Below are 22,951 nucleotides of genomic sequence, written 5' to 3' on the forward strand. Positions count from 1 at the left end.
TAAAAAAAAAAAAAAAAAAAAAAAAAAAAAAACACACCATCACGCCCAGTGGTATAAGCATGGCTCACATAGCTCATTCTGGCATTTTGGGAGGCTGTGGCAGGAAGAGTTCAAGACTAGCTCTATAAAAAATGGGACCAGGAGTTCAAGACAAGCTCTACAAAAAATGAGACCCAGTCCCTACAAAAAAATTTAAAAATTAGCCAGGCACAGTAGCATATGCCTGTAGTCCCAGCTACTCAGGAGGCTAGGGGAGGATAATTGTGTGAGTACAGGAATTCAAGGCTGCAGTGAGTTGTGATCAGACTACTTTACTCCAGCCTAAGTGACAGAACGAGACCCTATCTTAAAGGACAGAAAAAGGGAGAGAGGCAAAGATGGCTGATTCAGAGCTGCTGCGGTCCATGGCGCTGATGGAAAAGAATGAAAACAGTGAGTGAATTCAGCACCTTCAACTGAAATATCCGGGTTCTCACATTGGGACTGACTAGGGAGATGGCTTGACCCACAGAGAATGAAGAAAAGCAGGGTGGGGCGATGGCCCACCTGGGAGCAGCATGGAGTCAAAGGAATCCTATCATGGTTAATACTGACTGTCTACTTTATTGGATTGAGGGATACAAAGTATTAATCCTGGGTGTGTCTGTGTGCGTGCTGCCAAAAGAGATTAACATTTGAGTCAGTGGGCTGGGGAAGTCAGATCCACCCTTAATCTTGTGGTCACAATCTAATCAGCTTCCAGCAAATATAAAGCAGGCAGAAAAACATGAAAAAGACGAGATTAGCCTAGCCTCCCAGCCTACATCTTTCTCCCATGCTGGATGCTTCCTGCCGTTGAATGTTAGACTCCAAGTTCTTCAGTTTTGAGACTTGGACTGGCTCTCCTTGCTCCTCAGCTTGCAGATAGCCTAATATAGGACCTTGTGATTGTGTAAGTTAATACTTAATAAACTCATATATATATATAGTGAAACTTTCTATTCTGTTTTGTCTTAATTACTGATGCATGCAGCCCAGCCTGTACCCCATGCTTGCTCAATTGATCACAACCCTTTCAGGTAGACCCCCTTAGAATTGTAAGCCCTTAAAAGGGACAGGAATTTCTCTCTTGGGGAGCTTGGTTTTTGAGAGGCAAGTCTGCCGACGCTCCTGGCCAAATAAATCTACTTCCTTCCTCAACCTGGTGTCTGAGGGGTTTTGTCCATGGCTCATCCTGCTACAGATCCAACTCTATGTTCCTTCCACCACTATCCCATACCCTTAATATCCATTCCCATGCCTGTTCTCCAGATTGCTGTTTATATAAATTAGAGAGCTCAAACAGTTCAAGTATAGCATACCTCCTCATGGGTCACTCTCAACCTCATCCTTAGGGGCCCACTAGGACTTTAGTTATAGGTTTAGATGCAAACAGAGGTGTTGAGGGTGGCCTCTGAGGAGACTCAACATTATCTTGCCTGGCAACTGGCTCAGGGGAGGCCATCACTGTTGCTGCAGGCAGCATAGGGTTCTATTATATATATAATAGAAAATATATATATTTTCTATTCTGTCCCTCTAAGAGAACCCTAATACAGATTAGATTCTGGTACTGGGAGTATGGTTCTAGAGGAACAGAATATAAAGGATGGAGTTCTTTTGTTGGTTTGGGGGTCTCTGGGGTTGGCTGATTAATATAATTAGACCCAAAAATGCTAAGGTCTCTACTTCTAATAGTATGGAGAACACTGATAGTTTTTGGCGAAACTGTTTAGAGAGTTATACAAAATAAATGCATTTAATTCTCCTGATTCACCACTCGTGAGAGGCAAGGAGTTTAGTGACTCTATACATATCTTTGACCATATGTGGAGAATCAAGGAACATAATGAAGCTGGTTGGTTGCTCCTAAGTTCAGCGGACAAAGTGACAAAAGACAATGATGAACTCAAGGATTCTGTCTCCTGGGTTCAGAAGCAGATAGGGAGCCTCAAATCTGCTAAGACTGCCCTGAATGAGAGTCTTATCTCCTGTAGAGAAAGAGCTGAAATTGTGGAAAAACAGACCCAAGCTCTTACATAAGTGGCTGACCAGCAATGAAAGATGCATGCACAGCCTCACCAAGTGTCTACTGTTAAAGTGAGCGCATTGATCGGAAAAGAATGGGACCCGGCAACTTGGAATTGGGACATGTGGAAGGACCCTGATGAAGTTGGGGACACTGAGTTTATAAACTCTGATAAACCTTTTTTGCCAGAAGGAACAGCTTCCCCATCCCCAGTAGTGGCAACAAAGCCTCCCTGACCTATGCTACTATCAGCCTTTCCACCTTTGTCCGAGAAGAACCCTATGCTGCCTGCAGCAACAGTGACGGCCTCCCCTGAGCCAGTTGCCAGGCAAGATAATGTTGAGTCTCCTCAGAGGCCACCCTCAACACCTCTGTTTGCATCTAAACCTATAACTAAAGTCCTGGTGGGCCCCTAAGGATGAGGTTGAGAGTGACCCATGAGGAGGTATGCTATACTTGAACTGTTTGAGCTCTCTAATTTATATAAACAGCAATCTGGAGAACAGGCATGGGAATGGATATTAAGGGTATGGGATAGTGGTGGAAGGAACATAGAGTTGGATCTGTAGCAGGATGAGCCATGGACAAAACCCCTCAGACACCAGGTTGAGGAAGGAAGTAGATTTATTTGGCCAAGAGCATCAGCAGACTTGCCTCTCAAAAACCAAGCTCCCCAAGAGAGAAATTCCTGTCCCTTTTAAGGGCTTACAATTCTAAGGGGGTCTACCTGAAAGGGTTGTGATCAATTGAGCAAGCATGGGGTACAGGCTGGGGCTGCATGCATCAGTAATTAAGACAAAACAGAACAGAAAGTTTCACAATGCTTCCTCATACAATGTCTAGAATCTATAGATAATACAAGCAGTTAGGTCAGGGGTTGAAATTTAACTACCAGACCAGGCCTGGTGTGCGGGGCCAGGCTGCCTGACTATTGGTCTCATTTTTGCCTTTCTTTAACTTTTATTTCCTCTTTCTTTTTCTGAGGTATGAGACAATAAGAGGTGGTCTCCTTCCTCATTCCCCTCTTTGAGAATCTCACTTACTAGTGGGAGTTCTCACTTTCATCTTCACTACCTAGGTCTTCCTGCAAGACAGACTGATAATGATTCATGTAATACATTTGAGCCTTATCTGTACTTGCTAGTTTCACATTCCTTGAGGCTCAGCAAGTTCCTCCTTCACCTCCCTAGTGCAGCTGCAAAGTTACAAGGTTTATACAGAAACATGGTTTCCCAAGGATGTGGAATATGTAGTATAGATAAATGGAAAAGACTGATCAACTGCCTTTGTTCTTGCTTCTGTAAGTACGCTTCCTGCATCATGTAGCTTCCAGCCACTGACTGCTTAAAAGGTGGCTGCTTTCTTTGTCTGGGGCTCAGACTTTCCTGGACACTAGTCCTACTGAGTTAGGTGATCACCTTTTAATAAAGACCTTTCCTGAACTCACTCTGTTCGGTCTCTCCCATCTTTGATTGTCCCGCAACAATAATAACTATAAAACAGAAAGACTGCTTTAACTTGTTGCCCTATCCCAGTGACCTGATGAATACACTGGGAACAGTCCTCCATGCAGGGAAAATCAGTGAAAGTCCTTATTATATAAGACCAAATTTTAAGGAGAATAAGTCCCATGATAAGTTTCCTCATGCTTCAGCCATGCGTAGACGAGTCAGCTTCTGGGTGTAACAGGAGCAGGGCTTGTCGTCCTTCTCAGAGTCACTTTGCAGGGGTTATCTGGGCTTGGCCTCACCTCCCAGGTCTCAGAGGCTGCAGGTTTCACATGGCTGTGGTGGATCCAGGCTGGGATTCCTTCTATCTTTACAGCTGTGGGGGTGATCAAGATGACGGTCTGGGGTCTTTCCACCGTGGTTTCAAGGGGACTACATTCCAATCCTTGATCCACACTTGATCCCCTGGGGAGAAAGGATGAACTGGGGAGAATAAGCTGATGGGGCATCTCTCATTTACCCAGGATGAAATTGTTTGAGCAATTTCTCCTCAGGCCTGTAGCTGTCATTGTAACTCAATTTCACCTAGCTCTTGTGGAGTGTCTGGGAGTCCCTGTAGTATGGGAGGGGGTCTATGATACAATATTTTATAAGGGGAATATCCTATCCTTTTAGAAGGGGTACAGCTTATTTCAAACAATACCATCGGGAGAGCCTGTATCTATTTTAATCCTGTTTCCTGATACACTTTCCCTAAGCTATTCTTGATAGTCCGATTCATTTGCTCCACCTTTCCAGAACTTTGAGGTCAGGAGGCAGCATGCAGTTTCCATGTGATCCCTAATACCTTTGCTGTCTTCTGTACCAAGTCAGCCACAAATGCCTGCCCATTATCTGAGCCAATTCCTAAGAGCAGTCCAAATCTAGGAAATAAGATCTCGAAGAAGCATACAGGTTGCTTCACAAGCTTTCTCAGTTCGTGTTGGATAAGCCTCCACTCACCCAGAGTAGATACACATGAGAACTAGTAAATACTTGTTACCTCCACACTTGGGCATTTCTGTGAAGTCCACCTGGAGATCTTTAACGGGAGCTGCTCCATAAACTTGTATGCTGGGCAGAATGGCTGGACCCTGCCTCGTATTGAACTGTCGGCAGGTTACACACCACTGCGCCACTATTTTGGCAAGGGCTGACAAATGCGAGATGTAGAAGTACTGGCCTAACAACTTTTCAAGTGACTCCTGACCTAGACAGGTGGTTTCATGCACAGCCAGTACAACTGCTGCTGCCAGCAGCTGTGGCACAGCTACTTTCCTATCTGGTAACCAGATCCATCCTTCTTCCATCACCTGTCCTCCCTCTGCCTGTAGAAAGTCCTTTTCTTCTTTAGAATAAGTAGGTACAAGGTCAGGTGCTTGAGGGGGACTGTGACTGATGCCCAGTAGGGGGCAGATGCTGCTTTTTGAGCCTCTGAGTCACCTTGGGAGTTTCCCAAGGCAACTGAGGTGGAAGCTGGCTGGTGTCCTCTGCAGTGCATGACTGCCACCTTTTGAGGTTTCCACACTGCTTCTAATAATTCCAAGATTTCTTGCTGATATTTTATGTCCTTTCCCCTAGAGTTCAACAGGCCCTTTTCTTTATATAATGCTCCATGTACTTGGAGGATTAAAAAGGCATACCGGAAGTCAGTGTAAATGTTTACAGCCTTACCTTCACTGAGTGCTAAGGCCGGAATTAAAGCAATGAGCTCGGCTTTCTGGGCTGAGGTACCTTGAGGCAATGAGTTGGCCTGAATGACAGCGTCCAGGGTTACCACTGCCTATCCCGCACACCTTTCTCCTTGTGGTTTGACGAAGCTGCTCCTGTCCATGTACGGCTCCCAGTCCATTGATGCCCAAGGTGGGCCCCGGAGGTCAAGTCTGCTAGAGTAAACTGAGCCTAACACCTGTACACAGTTATGCTCGACAGGGCTCTCTGATACCGGGAGCAAGGTGGCGGGGTTCAGGGTATTACAAACTTCAATGGTTATGCAGGGATTTTCACAGAGCAAGCTTTGGTACATTGTTAGTCTAGCATTCATTAGCCAATGATGTCCTTTGGTATTCATTAAAGTCACCACAGCATGGGGGGGCCTTCATGTTCAGGTTTTGCCCAAGAGTTAGTTTATCTGCTTCTTGTGCTAGCAGGGCAGTTACTGCTAAGGCCCTCAAACCCGGGGGTCAACCTTTAGAAACCCTCTCTAGTTGTTTAGAGAGGTGAGCCACTGGCCTTGGCCAGGGCCCCACAGTCTTGGTCAAAACCCTAACTGCCATTTTTTCTCTCTCTGACACATATAGTGTAAATGGCTTTGTCAGGTCAGGCAGACGCAGGGCTGGGGTTGACACAAGTTTTTCTTTTAACTCATGAAAAGCCTGTTGCTGTTGGGACCCCCATTCAAAAGGTTCCATGTCACCCCCCTTTGTAACTTGGTACAGAGGTTTGGCCAGTACTGCAAAATTTGGGATCCATAACCTGCAGAACCCCACACAGCTACTAAGAATTCTCTCACCTGCCTTCTGGTCTTAGGCTCTAGTAGGTTGCAAATGACCTGCTTTCTTTCTGATCCTAGGCTATGCTCCCCCTGTTGGATAGTAAATCCTAGGTAGCGTACCTGCTGTCTGCAGATCTGAGCTTTCTTCTTGGACACCTTATACTCACAGTCCTCCAGGTGCCAGAGCAGGGCATCTGTTCCTTTGGCGCACCCAGCTGCTGTGGGGTGTCCCAGCAGGAGGTCATCGACATACTGGAGCAACACACAGCCTAGGTCTCTGGTGGGAAACTTTTGCAGGTCTCGAGCCAGGGTCTCCCTGAAGATAGTGAGGGAGTTCCCGAACCCTTGGGAAGCCGGGTCCAAGTGTACTAAGTGGTGACACCTGACCCCGGATCTTCCCACTGGAAAGCAAACAGTTTCTGGCTCTCAGGAGCTAGTCTGGTGCTAAAGAAAGTGTCCAAGTCCAGGCAGGTGAACCAGCTGTCCTCAGCTGGTAGTAACCCTAACAACATGTATGGGTGAGGTACCGTTGGGTGCAAAGTCACTGTAGCTTGGTTAACCAAGTGCAAGTCCAGTACTGGTCTATAATCCTTGGTTTCTGGATAGAAAACAGGCAGCAGGGGCGTGCTGCAGGGAGACTGACAGGGGGCTATAATTCCATAGGTCTTCAGGCTCTGGAGATGGATCTGGATACCTTCAAGAGCTTCTCTGGGTACTGGGTACTGTTTCTGCCTGACCGGCTGGGCCCCAGGCTTAACTTCTATGAGTACAGGGGCTTGGTTGACTGCTAGCCCGGGAGAATTATCTTCTACCCACACCCTTGGCCACTGCTTAGCTGGTACTTCAGGCATGTGCTACTATGCCCTGCTAATTTTTGTATTTGTGGTAGAGATGGGGTTTGACCATGTTGGCTAGGCTGGTCTTGAACTCTTTACCTCAAGTGATTGGCCCACTTTGGCCTCCCAAAGTGCTGGGATTACAAGAGTCAGCCACCATGCCTGGCCCTCTTTTCTTTATGAATTACCCAGTGTCTGGTATTCCTTTACAGCAAGGCAAGAACTAACACAATCCCACAGGACAAAATAAATACCCATAAATCCATATGGACATAAATAAATAATTCAATAAATAAATGTATGAGAGAAGAGACACTTCTTCCTTACAGAATTCCAGTTAATCAATGTAGAAGGAATGACTAAAATAAAAAATCCCCACTAGAACACCACAGTAGTAACTGTTGACAAGATCCACCAATGAATGCGAAAATCAGCAGGCAAAAGTTTGAGAAGAAACAGGATGCTAGCAGTCTCAAAGCATCACTCCAAGATGTCTGTCATTTACAGAGGGAGAAAAGTAACTTTACAGTAATGAAACGTGGGAGAGTCCACCTTAACCAAGTGATCGTGGTAAATATCACTAATAAGCCACGTTGTCATCCTGTACCCCTGATAGGAAATAACAAGAGCATTTCACCTTGTGATCTTCTTCCCCAAACCCCATCACTGTAGTCTAATCATGAGGAAAACATGGACAAATCCAAACTGAGGATCATTCTACAAAACACCTGGCCAGTACTCATCAAGAGTCCATGAAAGACAAGGAAATACAGAACAACTGTCACAGATTGAAGGAAACTGAGGGGACATAGAAACAAATGCAACATGGGATCTTAGATTATATCCTGGAATATTAAAAAGGCATGGTAGAGGGTGGGAGGGGATGGTGAAAATCAAAAGGCTATAGTTTAATTCATAGTATCGTATCAAAGTTAATTTCCTCATTTTGATTATTGAACTACAGTTATATAAGTTTTTAACATCAGGGGAAACAAAGTGGTAGATATATGTGAACTCTGTAGTATTTCTTCAAATTTTCTGTGAGTCTAAAATTATTTCAGAAATAAAATAAATACACACGCATCCACAAAATACTAACTATGGAGAGGTGATAATGTGTTGATTAGCTTGATTTTGATGGTCATTTCACAATGCATGTGTATATCAACCATCGAATTGTACACCATATATAATTTTTATGTCAATAAATCTGTTAAAATATATAAAAATAAATGAATAAAATAAACAATAAATTAAAAATAAGAATAAGCTCCACCTGAAGCGCTACTTGCATAGTGCACATGGAAACCCACATCCTGCTGCTGCTGGCTGGAGGACTTGAACACCATCCAGAATTTCCCCTAGCCCTGTGCAGCTCTTCATCTAAAATCATAACTACAAAATTGCTGGCAAGGTACTCTTCCTGGTCCTCAATTTTCCACACCTATAAAATGAAAGTGTTAAGAAAAAATATATTATTCTTTCTCTCTTTTTTTTTTTTTTTGAGATGGAGTCTCACTCTGTTGCCCAGGCTGGAGTACAGTGGCGCAGTCTCAGCTCACTGCAAGCTCTGCCTCCCGGGTTCACGCCATTCTCCTGCCTCAGCCTCCTGAGTAGCTGGGACTACAGGTGTCCGCCACCATGCCTGGCGTAGTTTTTGTAGAGACAGGGTTTCACTGTGTTAGCCAGGATGGTCTCGATCTCCTGACTTCGTGATCTGCCTGCCTCGGCCTCCCAAAGTGCTGGGATTACAAGTGTGAGCCACCGTGCCTGGCCTTTTTCTCAGTTTTGAAATTCTGTGCTTCATGCTTCATAATTCTCAACTCTTCTTAGCTTGGCCTTCATTGGCAAGTTAAGCTAACAGCTTTGGTGTAGAAGTGACAGAGATTATATATACCAGTTTGGGGCTTAGTATGTCACCACATTAACCAAAGACAGTCAATGTATGTGGCAGAGGTAATTTGGTTCTTAGTTTTCTTTTTTGTTTTCCTTTTTTCTTTTTGAGACACAGTCTCATTCTGCCACCCAGGCTGGAGTGCAGTGATGTGATCTTGGCTCACTGCATCCTCCGCCTCTGCTTCAAGTGATTCTCCTGCCTCAGCCTCCCAAGTAGCCAGGATTACAGGCATGTGCCACCATGCCTGGCTAATTTTTGTATTTTTGGTAGAGACAGAGTTTCACCATGTTAGCCAGGCTGGTCTCGAACTCCTGACCTCAGGTGATCTGCCCGCCTCAGCCTCCCAAAGTGCAGAGATTACAGGTGTGAGCCACCGCACCTGGCCAGGTTCTTAGGTTTCAGTGTCTCAGAAAGCTAATCAACGATCTTAATCTCATTTAAATCTCTTGATTTTATACACAGTAATAACAGTGAACACATGGTGAAATTTAGCCCATCTAACTCAGAAACTTCATTTCAGGACAATATTTCAAACTCCTTTCCCATCTAGGCATTTTTCAGTAGCAGATATGTGGCACACCTGACTCCCTTCACCTCCCTCTTAGTGAAGGTTTAGGGATTAGAGATGTCCTCAGAGCCAGAACTCATGGCCTAAATCACCAGTCCTTGCATTACTACAAACTCACCTAGAGCATAAAAGATCAATTCTCCTTATGCCCATTGTGATGCTGGAAACATTACTTCTCTCCTCAGTTGCTGTTTTTCACTTAGCATCTCATTTTGAAAATCTTTGTTTCTCTGTGGCCACTATGACATTTGCTCCACTGAGCTTTCTGGCTTTAATTTTTGCCCCCTCAATCAGTTCCAAACAGCCCTACTGAAGTAGCCCCAGAAACTCGCATTGTGATTCCACTTTTCAATGATTTCTCATCGAAATATTAACCAGCATCCAACATTCCTGCATTTGTGGTCATCTTGTCATTACATCTCGCTGACCTAAATGAAGAAGTTCCTATTCCTTTTACTCCAGATTATCCATATAATTCTTCTTCAAAGCTATTCTTGGGATATACTGAGGAAAGTACTTCACTTTTGGAGTCTGCTGATCTAGGGTTTAAGTGCTGGCTGCACCACTGAGCAAATTTCAGAAAGGGGTTAAATTCCTATAAATGGGAATAATGTCTACTTTATAAGATGTTTCAAAAATTCAGTGATAATGTATGTGATATTCAGAGCACAGAGTCAGTCTGTCCAGCAGGACCCTGCTACTGGTGGCTAAGAAGATGATGATAAGTACCTATGGGATGCCATGAACAGAGCAGTCACCTCTACTGACCTCAGCCACAAAACACTAGCCCTTCTAGCTTCCCTGGATCCTTTGTTAACTGTGCTTTTTTCTGGGATAGTATGTGTTTCTCTATTTGGCTTGAGAACTGAACAATCCTTCAAAGGGTTGAAGTATCGTTATTATATGTATGGTCTGTGCTTTATCATACTAATTTTTTTTGGAGGCAGGGTCTCCCTGTCTTGTCCAGGCTGGAATGCAGTGGCATGATCACAGATCACCGTAGCCTTGAACTCATGGGCTCAAGTGATCCTCCTGTCTCAGCCTCCTGAGTATCTGGGACTATAGGCACACACCACCAGGTCTGGCTAATTTTTTTTTTTAGAGATAGGGTCTCACTATGTTGCCCAGGCTGGTCTCAAACTCCTGGGCTCAAGTGATCCTCCCGTCTCGGCCTCTCAATGTGTTGAGATTACAGATGTAAGCCACCTTGCCCAGCCCTAAATTTTTTTTTCTTATGGTAAAATACACAAAAATGTACCATCCTAACCATGTTTAAGTGTGCAATTCAGTGGTGTGAAGTACATTCACATTGTTATGTAGCCATCACTACTATCCATCCCCTGAACTTTTAAAAAATCATCCCAACAGAAAGTCTATACCCATTAAACACTAACTCTCTATTCTCCCCTACCCGCAGCCCCTGGAAACTACTTTCTGTCTCTATGAATTTGCCTATTCTAGGTTCCTCACATATGTGGAATCATATATTTGTCCTTCTGTGACTGGCTTATTTCACTTAGTATAATGTTCTCAAGGTTTACCTATGTTGTAGCATATATAAGAATTGCACTTCTTTTTAAAGCTGAATCATAGTCCATTGTAAATATACACCTCATTTTGTTTATCCATTCATCCACAGATGAACATTTGGGTTGTTACCACATTTTGGCTATTGTGACTTTATCCTATTTTACATTCTGCAGCAATTTACATCTTTATTTTCAGAACTATTAAGTTTCCTCATATTAACAGTCACAGGAAGAGAGTCATGAAAGACTTTTATTTGATTTCATTTTTGGGCCATTTATTCTTTTTTTTTCTTTTGGCAGTCACAAAGACTGGGATTTCTAATTCTAGTTATGATAAGTAGACAATTTAAGCCATTTATTCTTTTTTCTGTTTCCTTTTCAAAAGAAGAAAATAGTATTTTTATAAAATATGATGTCAGTTTGGTCTATTTTTATGTGTGTTAAGGAGAGCAATAATAGACAAAAGAACAACAATATAACGATTAGGTATTTCGTTTTTTTTAAAGAGTAGAAGATGGGGCAATAGATAGCCTGCCTCTTCTCTAACCAATTTGTTAACTGTTTAAGAAACTGACAACAAAGAATATGGCATATGGAGGCCAGAATGTTATTATTATTATGAACAAAGCTGATTTGGGAGAATGCAGCTTATCTCTACTTGCAGGCAGACGGCCATCTTAATTCTACACCCCAGAATTAAACAGGTCTCCCAGCCACTCACAGACAGGTCTCCTGCAGGGAAGGAAAGATTATCAACTGACAAACAGTCTGATTAAATTGCTTGTCTTTTATACCTGCTATGGTTTGAATGTGTCTCCTCCAAAACTTAGGTGTTGCTAATGTGATGGTATTAACAGGTGGGGCCTTTAAAAGGTGATTAGGCGACGAGGGCTCCTATCTTGTGAATGGGATTAGATGCCCTTATAAAAGGGCTTGAAAGAGGGAGTTCCTCCCTTTTTGTCTTTCTGCCTTCTGTTATGAGGATACAGCATTCTTCCCCCACTCCTCAAGATGCAACAGTCAAGCCGCCATCTTGGAAGCAAAAAGACCAGATAACTGAACCTGCCAGTGCCTTCATCTTGGACTTTCTGACTTCCAGACCTGTGAGGAAACAAATTCCTGTTCTTTATAAATTACCCAATCTGTGGTATTCTGTTACAGCATCTCAAAACAGACTAACACTTGCCCTCAACCCACCTCTCTGCCTTGGCACCCATCACACTGTGTAGCAATGAATCTTGGCCCATCTCTTCCCTATAAGCATGTTGCCTTCATTCATTCTTTCACTCACTCAACTGGTTTTATTGAGTGCCTATTTTGGGCCTAGTAATATGCTAAGTCTTACATTCAAGACCTCACAGAGGTGACAGAAACTGACACAACCCCTACCCTTGAGGAAAGCAGTATAGAAAATATCATAAAGGAGACAGAGTGTGGCATTAGACAATAAGAAGAGCGGAGTGACTTCACAAAGTGGGAGAAGGCTTTTCTTGGGAAGTCACATTTTTGATGATGCCTCAAGGTTAAGGAGTACTTCACCAATATATTATACTCTAGTGTCCAGTAGAGGCATTGTATGTAGCAGAGCTCAGTAAATGCTTAACAAATGAATGAATGAGTGATATATGTGAAAACACTTTATATGCAGTCAAAGTACCACACAGATGTTAACCATTATCAAATAGTTAATATGGAGAGATCTACTTTTATTCAGCTTCTCTGGAACACCCAAAAAGATATATGGCAGTGTCTGGAGACATTGAGTTGTCACAACTGGAGTTGAGGGGAGATGTGGTAATGGCATCTAGTGAGTAGAGACCATAGTTGCTACTAAACATCCTACAATATACACAGCAATCCCTCAAAATGTCAATAATGCCACTATTAAGAAATCTGATTCTAAAATAATTACTGCATTTACATGTGCATTCATCTGTTTTACAGTGGAGAAACATTTCACTGTATAAACATAATACAAAGAATGCTAACATTTTTGTATTCATTCATTCAACAAATAATTACTAAACACCTACTATAAGATGTCATAGTCCTCAAGACTGTGGCGGATTTTTATTTTATTTGTAGAGAAAAGGGGCTTGCTCTGTCTCCCAGGTTGGAGGGCGGTGGAAGGATCATAGCTCACTGCAGCCTTGAACTTCTAGGCTCAAGTGATTCTCCAGTCTCAGCTTCCCAAGTAGCTGGGACTACAGACATGTGCCACCACTCCCAGCTAATTTTTCTAATTTTTGTAGAGACAGGGTCTCACTATGTTGCCCACGCTGGTCTGAAATTCCTGGCCTCAAGCCATTCTCCCACCTCGGCCTCCCAAAGTGCTAGGATTACAGGCATGAGCCACCACATGGATTTTTAAAATATTAAAGACACATCTTCGACCATCTGGAAGTATGTGAGATACTTTAAGAAAGTTACTAAGGTTCTAAATAAATAAATGTGCTAAAAGCTCAGGAGAGACCACACCTGACTGTGAAGAGGAAAGGCTTTATACACCCCTAAGGGCTTTAGAGGGTAGAAGCATTTACAAGAGTGAAGGGGTGGGTCTCCAGAGGCACAGGGAATGGCAGAACTGGAGCACTGGGGTATGAAAAGACACTGCATCAGGGAGTATGGAGAAGCCCAATTTGCCTCACGTCCAGGACTTGACTTGAAAATAAAATCAAAGCAGTGAAAAATACAGATAAAAAACAAGCAGAGCTGGGCACAGTGGCTCACGCCTGTAATCCTAACACTTTGGGAGGCCGAGGTGGGCTGATCACCTGAGGTCGGAAGTTCGAGACCAGCCTGACCAACATGGAGAAACCCCATCTCTACTAAAAATACAAAATTAGCTGGGCGTGGTGGCGCATGCCTGTAATCCCAGCTACTCAGGAGGCTGAGGCAGGAGAATCACTTGAACCCGGGAGGTGGAGGTTGCGGTGAGCCAAGATCTCGCCATTGCACTCCAGCCTGGGGCAACAAGAGCAAAACACTGTCTCAAAAAAAAAAAAAAAAAGAAGAAGTTAAGAACTTCCAAATGCTAGACTAAGTTCACTTATTAAAATTAAAAATTAATAGTATCCTAATAGCATCTTTTACTCTCTAATCAAGGCTAGTCCCCTGAGTCTATCCTTACCCCTATACACACAATCACATAGCATTTATATCTCCCTTTTGTTTTCTTTATTCAAATAATGCTCTCACCTCTATTTTTAAGTGGCTAAAATCAGCATTTTTAATGCAAATATTAAAGTAAGCACTGTAACATTATATAAAACAGTTTAAGTGAATAATCGAATTAGAATGTTATATTCTAGTTTTTTCTATGAAAAGGATCATTAGTTTTGCAAAAAGAATTTAAAAAGCAAAAGGCAGACTTAACAAAAAGAGAAGCCCATTTACCCCTAGGTTCTTTGACTTCTTTTTATCAGATGATTATACCATCTGCCTTTAGCAAAAAAAAACTTTCAAAATTTGCACCTTAAAATACGCTAACAAAGTGCTAACATAGGGAAAACTGCCAACATTTTTAATCAGACATCAAGTGATGGTATATGTACATGGGGTACGTGGTCTCGAGTGTTTATTTTCTTTAGGAGCAAAGAAATGTAATTAACAATTGTTTTCATAATAAGAAAAATATGAAACCATGTCACTGGTATAAGGGTGGAGTATAGCATCTTTAGTGTAACTTACATGTTTAAACTCTACATACATAAAAACAAATATTTCATAAGAATCTCTAGAATTCCCTAACTATGATATTTTTTTTTTTTTTTTTTTTTGAGACAGAGTCTCTGTCACCCAGGCTGGAGGGCAGTGGTGTGATCTCGGCTTACTGCAACCTCTGCCTCCCGGGTTCAAGTGATTCTCCTGCCTCAGTCTCCTGAGTAGCTAGGATTACAGGCATGAGCCACTATGCCCAGCTAATTTTTTATAAAACAATATACCACCAATATTTTCTCATACACGGTATTAAGTGATAGTACTCTGGTTACTTTGAAGTGTCACTTCTGGTATATTCATCAAAAGGAGACAGAAATCCAACAGCTGGCAATAACACAGCAACAGTTACTGAAAAGGACTGTTAATGTTATCTGAAAGATTAAAATTGCATCTTGCTCCTTTAATTTTCAACTCATCTAAAAGATGAGGGCCTGGAAAGTACTGTGTTCATCACCACACTAAACCTGGCCACAGGGCACCCTATATTCACACTTCATGTTCCTGTAACTATGTACACATTGTCTATAAAAAGTTCCTTGTTTCACCCGAAAAGCTGCACAGACTAGCATTCACATCTACTGAGAGCCTTCCTGACCTATGTAATTGTGTAGTATGAACAAAGACGCCTTTATAAAGCCAAAGGCCAAGCTAACAACAACCTGTTTCAGCTGAGACAAGCTGACCTCCACTTCTGAAATTATACTTAATCATTCACCAAAATAGCTGCATGTAATAAACCACTTAAAGCAGCGTTTTTTAAAAAAGGTAAAGGGGGCTGGGTGCAGTGGCTCACACCTGTAATCCTGGTACTTTGGGAGGCTGAAGTGGAAGGATCACTTGAGCCCAGGCAGTTGAGACTGCAATGAGCCATGACAGTGCCACTGTACTCCAGCATAGCCAACAGAGTAAGACCCCCAGCAAAAAAAAAAAAAAAAAAAAAAAAAAGGAAAAAAAGGAAAAGAAGGGAGGGGCTAATTTTCTATTAATTCCCTTTTACACTTAATTCACGTTCACTGCTTGTACTTTCAAATGTTTCAATGTTTTTAAAAATGAAGTTTTAAGTCTTGATTCTGGCAGATAGTTCTAGAATTGGCACTAGTACAATTCAGAGGTTTTTATTGCAACCATTAAGAAACGATCCTATTTTCATTTAACTCAAACACTTTAAAAGTTACCTTAAAACTTTGGTAGTTTGCTTGAATATTGTTCTCATATGTACCGGGAAGGCTCTCAAGATGTTAATATCCCAAAAGAGGATTCACAGATTATCAATAAGAATCCCTACTGTGGGGTCATTAGTTCCCAACATCATATGTATTACCATCCACCTCTGAGGTCTCCTCTGCATAGCACAGTTTACTTTTTTCCAATGAAAGAAACTTCAAAATTAAAGAGATGTCATTACTCTTAAGCAATCATGATATCCAGACACCACCATCTTAAATGGTAAGTAAGATCTCACTTACCACTACAGCTAACATGAAGGATCTTTCCCAGAGACTAAAGAGCTGGGGCAATTTATCGGCAAACTTTTGAGAACCATATACTTCAAGACTGTACTCATTAAATAATTGCTTCCCTGAGATTCAGAATGCAACCTTCCCAACATACTCTTACTGAGCTCTTTGCACATTTAATTGTTACATCAAATTCCTTTGTCTGATAATAGCTCAGTCTTCCTGAGCTCAATTGTTACATCTACCTTTGTTTTTAAACTAAAATCTTTTTATAATCATTTTTTAAACGCAAAAAATGGCAATGAAAGGAGAAGACCTCAGAGGTCTTCTCCCAAGTTTCTAACAGCTCATTTCAAATGTTTGTTGAGTACCTACTCTGAGCCAGAAACAGTGCTGGTACATAAGGACACAGCCTCTGATCTTCTTAAAGAAATTAATCAGAAGAGACATTCCCATAAGTAAAAACACTCCAATATGTGTCATGTGTAGTGATTGACCTGTGTATCAGGAAATAATGAGTTATCCTGAGGGAAACACGCTAAAATGTCATCAATGGTGAGTCTGAGTGATTACTTCCTAAGCTCCTTTATCTCTTCCAGATTTTCTTTTTTTTTTTTTTTTTTTTTTTTTTGAGGCGGAGTCTTCACTCTGTCCCCCAGGCTGGAGTGCAGTGGCACCATCTCGGCTCACTGCAAGCTCCGCCTCCCGGGTTCTCGCCATTCTCCTGCCTCAGCCTCCCGAGTAGCTGGGACTACAGGCGCCGCCACCGCGCCCGGCTAATTTTTTGTATTTTTAGTAGAGACGGGGTTTCACCTTGTTAGCCAGGATGGTCTCGATCTCCTGACCTCGTGATCCGCCCGCCTCGGCCTCCCAAAGTGCAGGGATTACAGGCGTGAGCCACCGCGCCCGGCCAAGATTTTCTATGATATGTTATAATATGCATTTACTGCTTTTACAGCCTGAATAAAAATCTAAATAACCAAAATAAAACAATAGGAATAGTACTAGTAACATTTATCGACTTTTATTATATACCCTGTGTGCTACATGCTTCACATACATTATCTCACTTAATAGAATCACCCTATTAAAAAAAGACTATTATTGATATTTTAGAGAAGAGGGAGCCAAAATATGAAATAATTTGCTGGAAATGTCTTTTCAGCTAGAATTTTTACTTATTTCCTCAGAAATAAGCAGGGGTTGAGACAAAAACAATCAGTTGCATAAACAGAAAGAGTCGGAAATAGGTGCCATTTGTTGGATGTATAACCATAAGCAAGCAACTTAATCTCAGTGAGCCTCAGTTTCTCCTACTGTATTGTATTGTAAATGATTTAGTAGGCCCTAACTCATTTAGGGTTCTCAAGAATAAATGATATTATGTATAAAAAAAATCAAGAACCCTGTCTGGCAAATAACTGACGAGAGAATGCTAGTATCAGTATCTTCATCAGTATAATCAGCCAAAAAACCTGGGCAAATTATTTAACATCTCTGGGTTCAGTTTCTCTACCTGTAAACTGGGGATAAAAATACCTACACCATGCAGTAACTATGAGAATTACATGAGATAATACACAGTACAGCGAAAAATTATGTAGAGTAAAATTCTTCTTTTAAAAATATATGAATATATATTACAAAATATATGAAAAGTAACAAGAATACATTCCAAGATCTACAATTTGTGGATCTTTATTTTTAACTAACCCAGTTAAAAAAAAATAAACAATTCTCACTGTTATCACCACCACTGTATGAAGCAAGACATTAAAACAACAATTTTGGCCGGGCGCAGTGGCTCACGCCTGTAATCCCAGCACTTTGGGAGGCCGAGGCGGGCGGATCACAAGGTCAGGAGATCAAGACCATCCTGGCTAACATGGTGAAACCCCATCTCTACTAAAAATACAAAAAATTAGCCAGGCATGGTGGCAGGTGCCTGTAGACCCAGCTACTTGGGAGGCTGAGGCAGGAGAATGGCATGAACCTGGGAGGTGGAGCTTGCAGTGAGCTGAGATCGCGCCACTGCACTCCAGTCTGGGAGACAGAGCAAGACTCCATCTCAAAAAAAAACAAAAAACCAGGAGCATCATGCCCAGATACCCCATTCCATTCCATTATCACCAGGATTCTCTAACATATATATAATCTTCTCTGAACATTAAAAAAAGGGATCCACTTTCAAACTTCAAAGTGAAGGGAAAAGGAGGCTATTTTGTTTCTAAGACACATATTTTTATTTCCCACAATTCCAGGCTTTCACATTTTGTATTGTTTAATACAGAAAAATTATTCTGACTAAAAATAGGAATACAACAACATTTCCACAAGGGCAAATTCACCCCAAAAGACTGAGAATTCTAATTCTTAAAGGGAATAAAAATTAATGCCAGGCACGGTGGCTCACGCCTGTAATCCCAAAATTTTGGGAGGCTGAGGCAGGTGGATCATGAGGTCAGGAGTTCGAGACCAGCCTGGTCAGCATGGTGAAACCCCATCTCTACTAAAAATATAAAAAATTAGCCGGGCATGGTGGCGGGCACCTGTAGTCCCAGCTACTCGGGAAGCTGAGGCAGGAGAATTGCTTGAACCCAGCAGGCAGAGGTTGCAGTGAGTCGAGATCACGCCACTGTACTCCAGCCTGGAAAACAGAGTGTGACTCCGTCTCAAAAAAAAAATTTAATTTTTAAAATGACTATTTCACAATATAGGTGACACTAAAGTCACAATTCTGAGACTGTGACCAGAGAATAGTGTCATTAAATTAACAAAATGAAATAAAAATATTATAGTTTCTTAATTTCTAAAAAATTAATAGGCTAACATGAAAGGTGATATTCAGTAAAAGGTAGAAATAACTATCAGAGATACTGAAAAAATATGAATCCTGGCTTGGAAAAAGCATATTAAATACTATATTGTAAAATAGTTAAGAAATGCTATTTCATTAATTTCAAGGTTTTACCTCTTTCTCTTCCTACTTTCATTGCAAATTATACATCACTCAAATTAATAACACTTAACCACTGACTACACATGGATATGCAACATTCATTCAACCTTGAAGGTGGGAAAGAAGAGAATTCTCAAAAGCATAGAAATCACCCTTAATCACCCTTGTAGCTTAAAAGCTGCAAATTTTACAGAATCTCTAATACTAAGCAGATTCTCCCCAGCAAAATGCATCTTCTCTCAATTTACAAAGATTCAAGATATCTGAACAGTGAAATACAATCAAGATATCTGAATATATGCAAAACAAAATATTTTAGTACTGTTCTCTCTTAGTGTCCACAAAGTGAGCCTCAGTAACTCACAGATTTTATTTTCAGTATTCTAATACTGTCTCCCTCTACTGTATTAAAAAGGAAATTGAAAGATTTTTATCATTTATTTCCCTTAAGACATAATTAAGAAAAACTTCTTTCAATTTTTTCCCCAAATAGTTTTTAGAGTTAGTAATCTAACAAGAATATATTTGTGTGTGTGTGTATATATATCTATAGATATATAGATATATATATGGAGATTCCAGGGTCAAGACAAGAAAAATAATCATCCTTTAGAACAAATCCTTAGAATCTAAGTTCTTTGATTCAAAACTTAGAAAAAACTAAGCAAAGATGCACTAGTTTGGCTGGGAGTCAGAAATGTATGTATGTCTCCTGGGCCAGGCTGAGCAATTTAGTTAACTAGGTAAACTTGGGGAAAGATTTAGAGTCCATTAATTTCAGATTTTTTCCACCTGCAAAACTAGGACTAAAAATACTCTGCCAATGTCTAACGGGACTAAAACTAGAACCCCATTTTGATTCATTCACTGAACTAAGCACCTGCTGCACAATACACACGGCAAGGGCTACCAAGTTTAGCAAACAAAAATACAATACAGAACATACTTATAAAATAAAAAATTAGGCCAGGTGTAATGGCTCATGCCCATAATCCCAACACTTTAGGAGGCCAAAGCGGGCAGATCACTTGAGGTCAGGAGTTCGAGTCCAGCCTGGCCAACATAGTGAAAACCCATCTCTACTAAAAATACAAAAATTAGCTGGGTGTGGTAGCGCATGCCTGTAATCCCAACTACTCAGGAGGCTGAGACAGGAGAATCGCTTGAACCAGAGAGGCAGAGGTTGCAGTGAGCCAAGATTGGGTCACTGCACTCCAGCCTGGGCGACATAGTGAGACTCTGTCTCAAAAAAAAAAATAAAATAAAAAAATAAAACATTCATTGTTTATCAGAAATACAAACTTAATTGAGCATGCTGTACTTTATCTGGGAACCCTAACTGGGGCACATACAAAAATACAAATAAGACATGCTTCTTATCCTCAAAGACTTACATAGGCATGAGGGATATGAAATGTATACATGAACTGCTATACAAGGAAGAAAAGTAGTTACTTAGCATTTAAAGAGGAAAGGGGAAGAAAAGACAAATTGAGAACATAGTAAGTAGGATTGAAGAATAGTTAAAATCAACAAATGCAAGATTCAAAACAGAAAAAACAATGGGAGATGAGAGTGCTTAATTACATCCTCAATTCTAGCGACACAGACCTGTGTATTTACCGCACATGCTATTCTTCCACCAGTATATGAGATGGCTCAGTAATACAAGTTCTTAAGTCATTTATCATTTATTCACACTCAATGTGAATTACTTCCAATGGACCTGCATTAGCAATCTCTTGACAGACATACACCAAAAAAATCAAATTCATAAATTTCAGAACTACATCCCTTTCAAATCTACCTAGAGTTTTGTGCTTGATTACTCAAAACTATTTTATTAAGCAAATTCTACACTATGTGGATAGGACCAGAGACAGACCAAAATCCTGATAAGGGCTGGGCAAGGTGGCTCACACCTATCATCTCAGCACTTTGGGAGGCCAAGGTGGGTGGATCACCTGAGGTCAGGACTTCGAGACCAGCTTGGCCAACATGGAGAAACCCCATCTCTACTAAAAATACAAAAATTAGCCAGGCGTGGTGGCATGTACCTATAACCCCAGCTACTCAGGAGGCTGAGGCAAGAGAATTACTTGAACCCGGGAGGTGGAGGTTGCAGTGAGCTGAGATCGTGCCACTGCACTCCAGCTTGGGCAACAAGAACGAAACTCTGTCTCAAAACAAACAAACAAACAAAAATCTTGACAAGATTTCATCCCTTTTCTCACTTTCTATTGTCCCAAGCAGCTTTTCATAAATCTGCCTCATAATTAAACAGCTCTGTTCCTGACAATCTTTAAATAAATAAATAGGCAGATCCTTTTTAGCTAGATGCAAAAAACTACTTTACTTTACACTTCCTGCTCCAACCCTCTGAACCTGTCTCCTTTCTGAAGGCCCAGTTACCATTCTCCACGACACAGGCCAACCCTGATCCTATTCCACAATAGGAAACTTCACATGTCCTTAGAACTTCAAGTTAATAAATAGTAGTAACACAGTATGCTACAGGACTTTGTATAAAAAAGGTGTAGTGGCCAAGCCTGTAATCCCAGTGCTTTGGGAGGCCAAGGCAGGCGGATCACTTAAGGTCAGGAGTTTGAGACCAGTCCGGCCAACAATGGTGAAATCCCATCTCTGCTGAAAATATATAAATCAGCCGGGCATGGTGGTGGGCTCCGGTAGTCCCAGCTACTCAGAAGGCTGAGGCAGGAGAATCACTTGAAACCAGGAGGTGGAGGTTGCAGTGAGCTGGGGTTGCACCACTGTACTCCAGCCTGGACAACAGAGCAAGACTCTGTCTCAAAAATAAATAAATAAATAAAATATAAAAAAGGAGTAGTAATGGAAAAAGCCTGTCTATATCATGTATTCGCATTAACTCATTTATCATTATACCTTCATATAATTTTACAGCTGAAAGGGTTCCAGAGCTCATTTGGTCCACGGACTTCCTTTCAAAGGCACTGAAAATTTAGTTATAGTCATTTTGTGCCTAGACTAAATTCACAGGGCAAGGAAAGATCCAGAGTCAGATTTCTTGATTTTCAGTTCACTACCTTTCTTACTAAACCACACTATTATCTATATATATATATTTTTTAACTGAGGCAGAGTCTCACTCTGTTACCCAGGCTGGAGTGCACTGGTATGATCTTAGCTAGCTGCAACCTGTTTCCTGGGCTCAAGTGATTCTTCTGCTTCAGCCTCCTGAGTAGCTGGGATTACAGGTACGCACCACCACACCCGGCTAATTCTCGTATTTTTAGTAGGGATGCGGTTTCACCATGTTGGCCAGGCTGGTCTCTAGCTCCTGACCTCAGCTGATCCACGCAACTGGGCCTCCCAAAGTGCTGGGATTGCAGGCATGAGCTACCGCGCCTGGCTATTATCTACATATTTTGAGTAACAGTTAAATATTATCTGAATATTAATTCTATTGTATATCTTTCTTTTTGAAAATATAAAGGAATCTAAAACTTAGTTACTTAAACTGTAATTTAAATTATTCACTGTTCCCTCATAATAAAGTAACATAAAATTCAGCTTAATTAAAAAACAAAACAAAAAAGCAGATTCATCTTAATAGTAGTTTGTACTTTTTTTTTTTTTTTTTGAGATGGAGTCTCGCTCTGTCACCCAGACTGGAGTGCAGTGGCATGATTTTGGGTCACTGCAACCTCCACCTCCCAGGCTCCAGGGATTCTCCCACCTCAGCTTCGTGAGTAGCTGGGATTGCAGGCACCCACCACCACACCTGGCTAATTTTTGTATTTTTAGTAGAGACAGGGTTTCACTATGTTGCCCAGCCTGGTCTTGAACTCCTGACCTCAACTGATCCTCCTGCGTCAGCCTCCCAAAGTGTTGGGATTACAGGTGTAAGTCACTGCACCCGGCCTAAAAAGCGTTTTAAAGAAATAGAACATATATTAGTAGGCTTGGTGCGGTGAC

At 41.4% G+C, this 22,951-nt stretch overlaps 1 protein-coding gene across 1 annotated transcript in view; it reads right to left on the reverse strand.

Moving 5' to 3' along the window:
• Nucleotides 1-8,006: 8,006 nt before the first annotated feature.
• LOC112611079 overlaps nt 8,007-22,951 on the reverse strand; it is a 28,055-nt gene continuing 13,110 nt past the window's right edge. Inside the window, exon 4 of the mRNA XM_025364792.1 lies at nt 8,007-8,308. Within this exon, the coding sequence (XP_025220577.1) occupies nt 8,078-8,308 (231 nt within the window). The 3' untranslated portion in view covers nt 8,007-8,077. The remainder of the gene's footprint in view (nt 8,309-22,951) is intronic.

This window comes from Theropithecus gelada, chromosome 17, assembly GCF_003255815.1.
Source record: "Theropithecus gelada isolate Dixy chromosome 17, Tgel_1.0, whole genome shotgun sequence".
NCBI classification, from domain to species: Eukaryota; Metazoa; Chordata; class Mammalia; order Primates; family Cercopithecidae; genus Theropithecus; species Theropithecus gelada.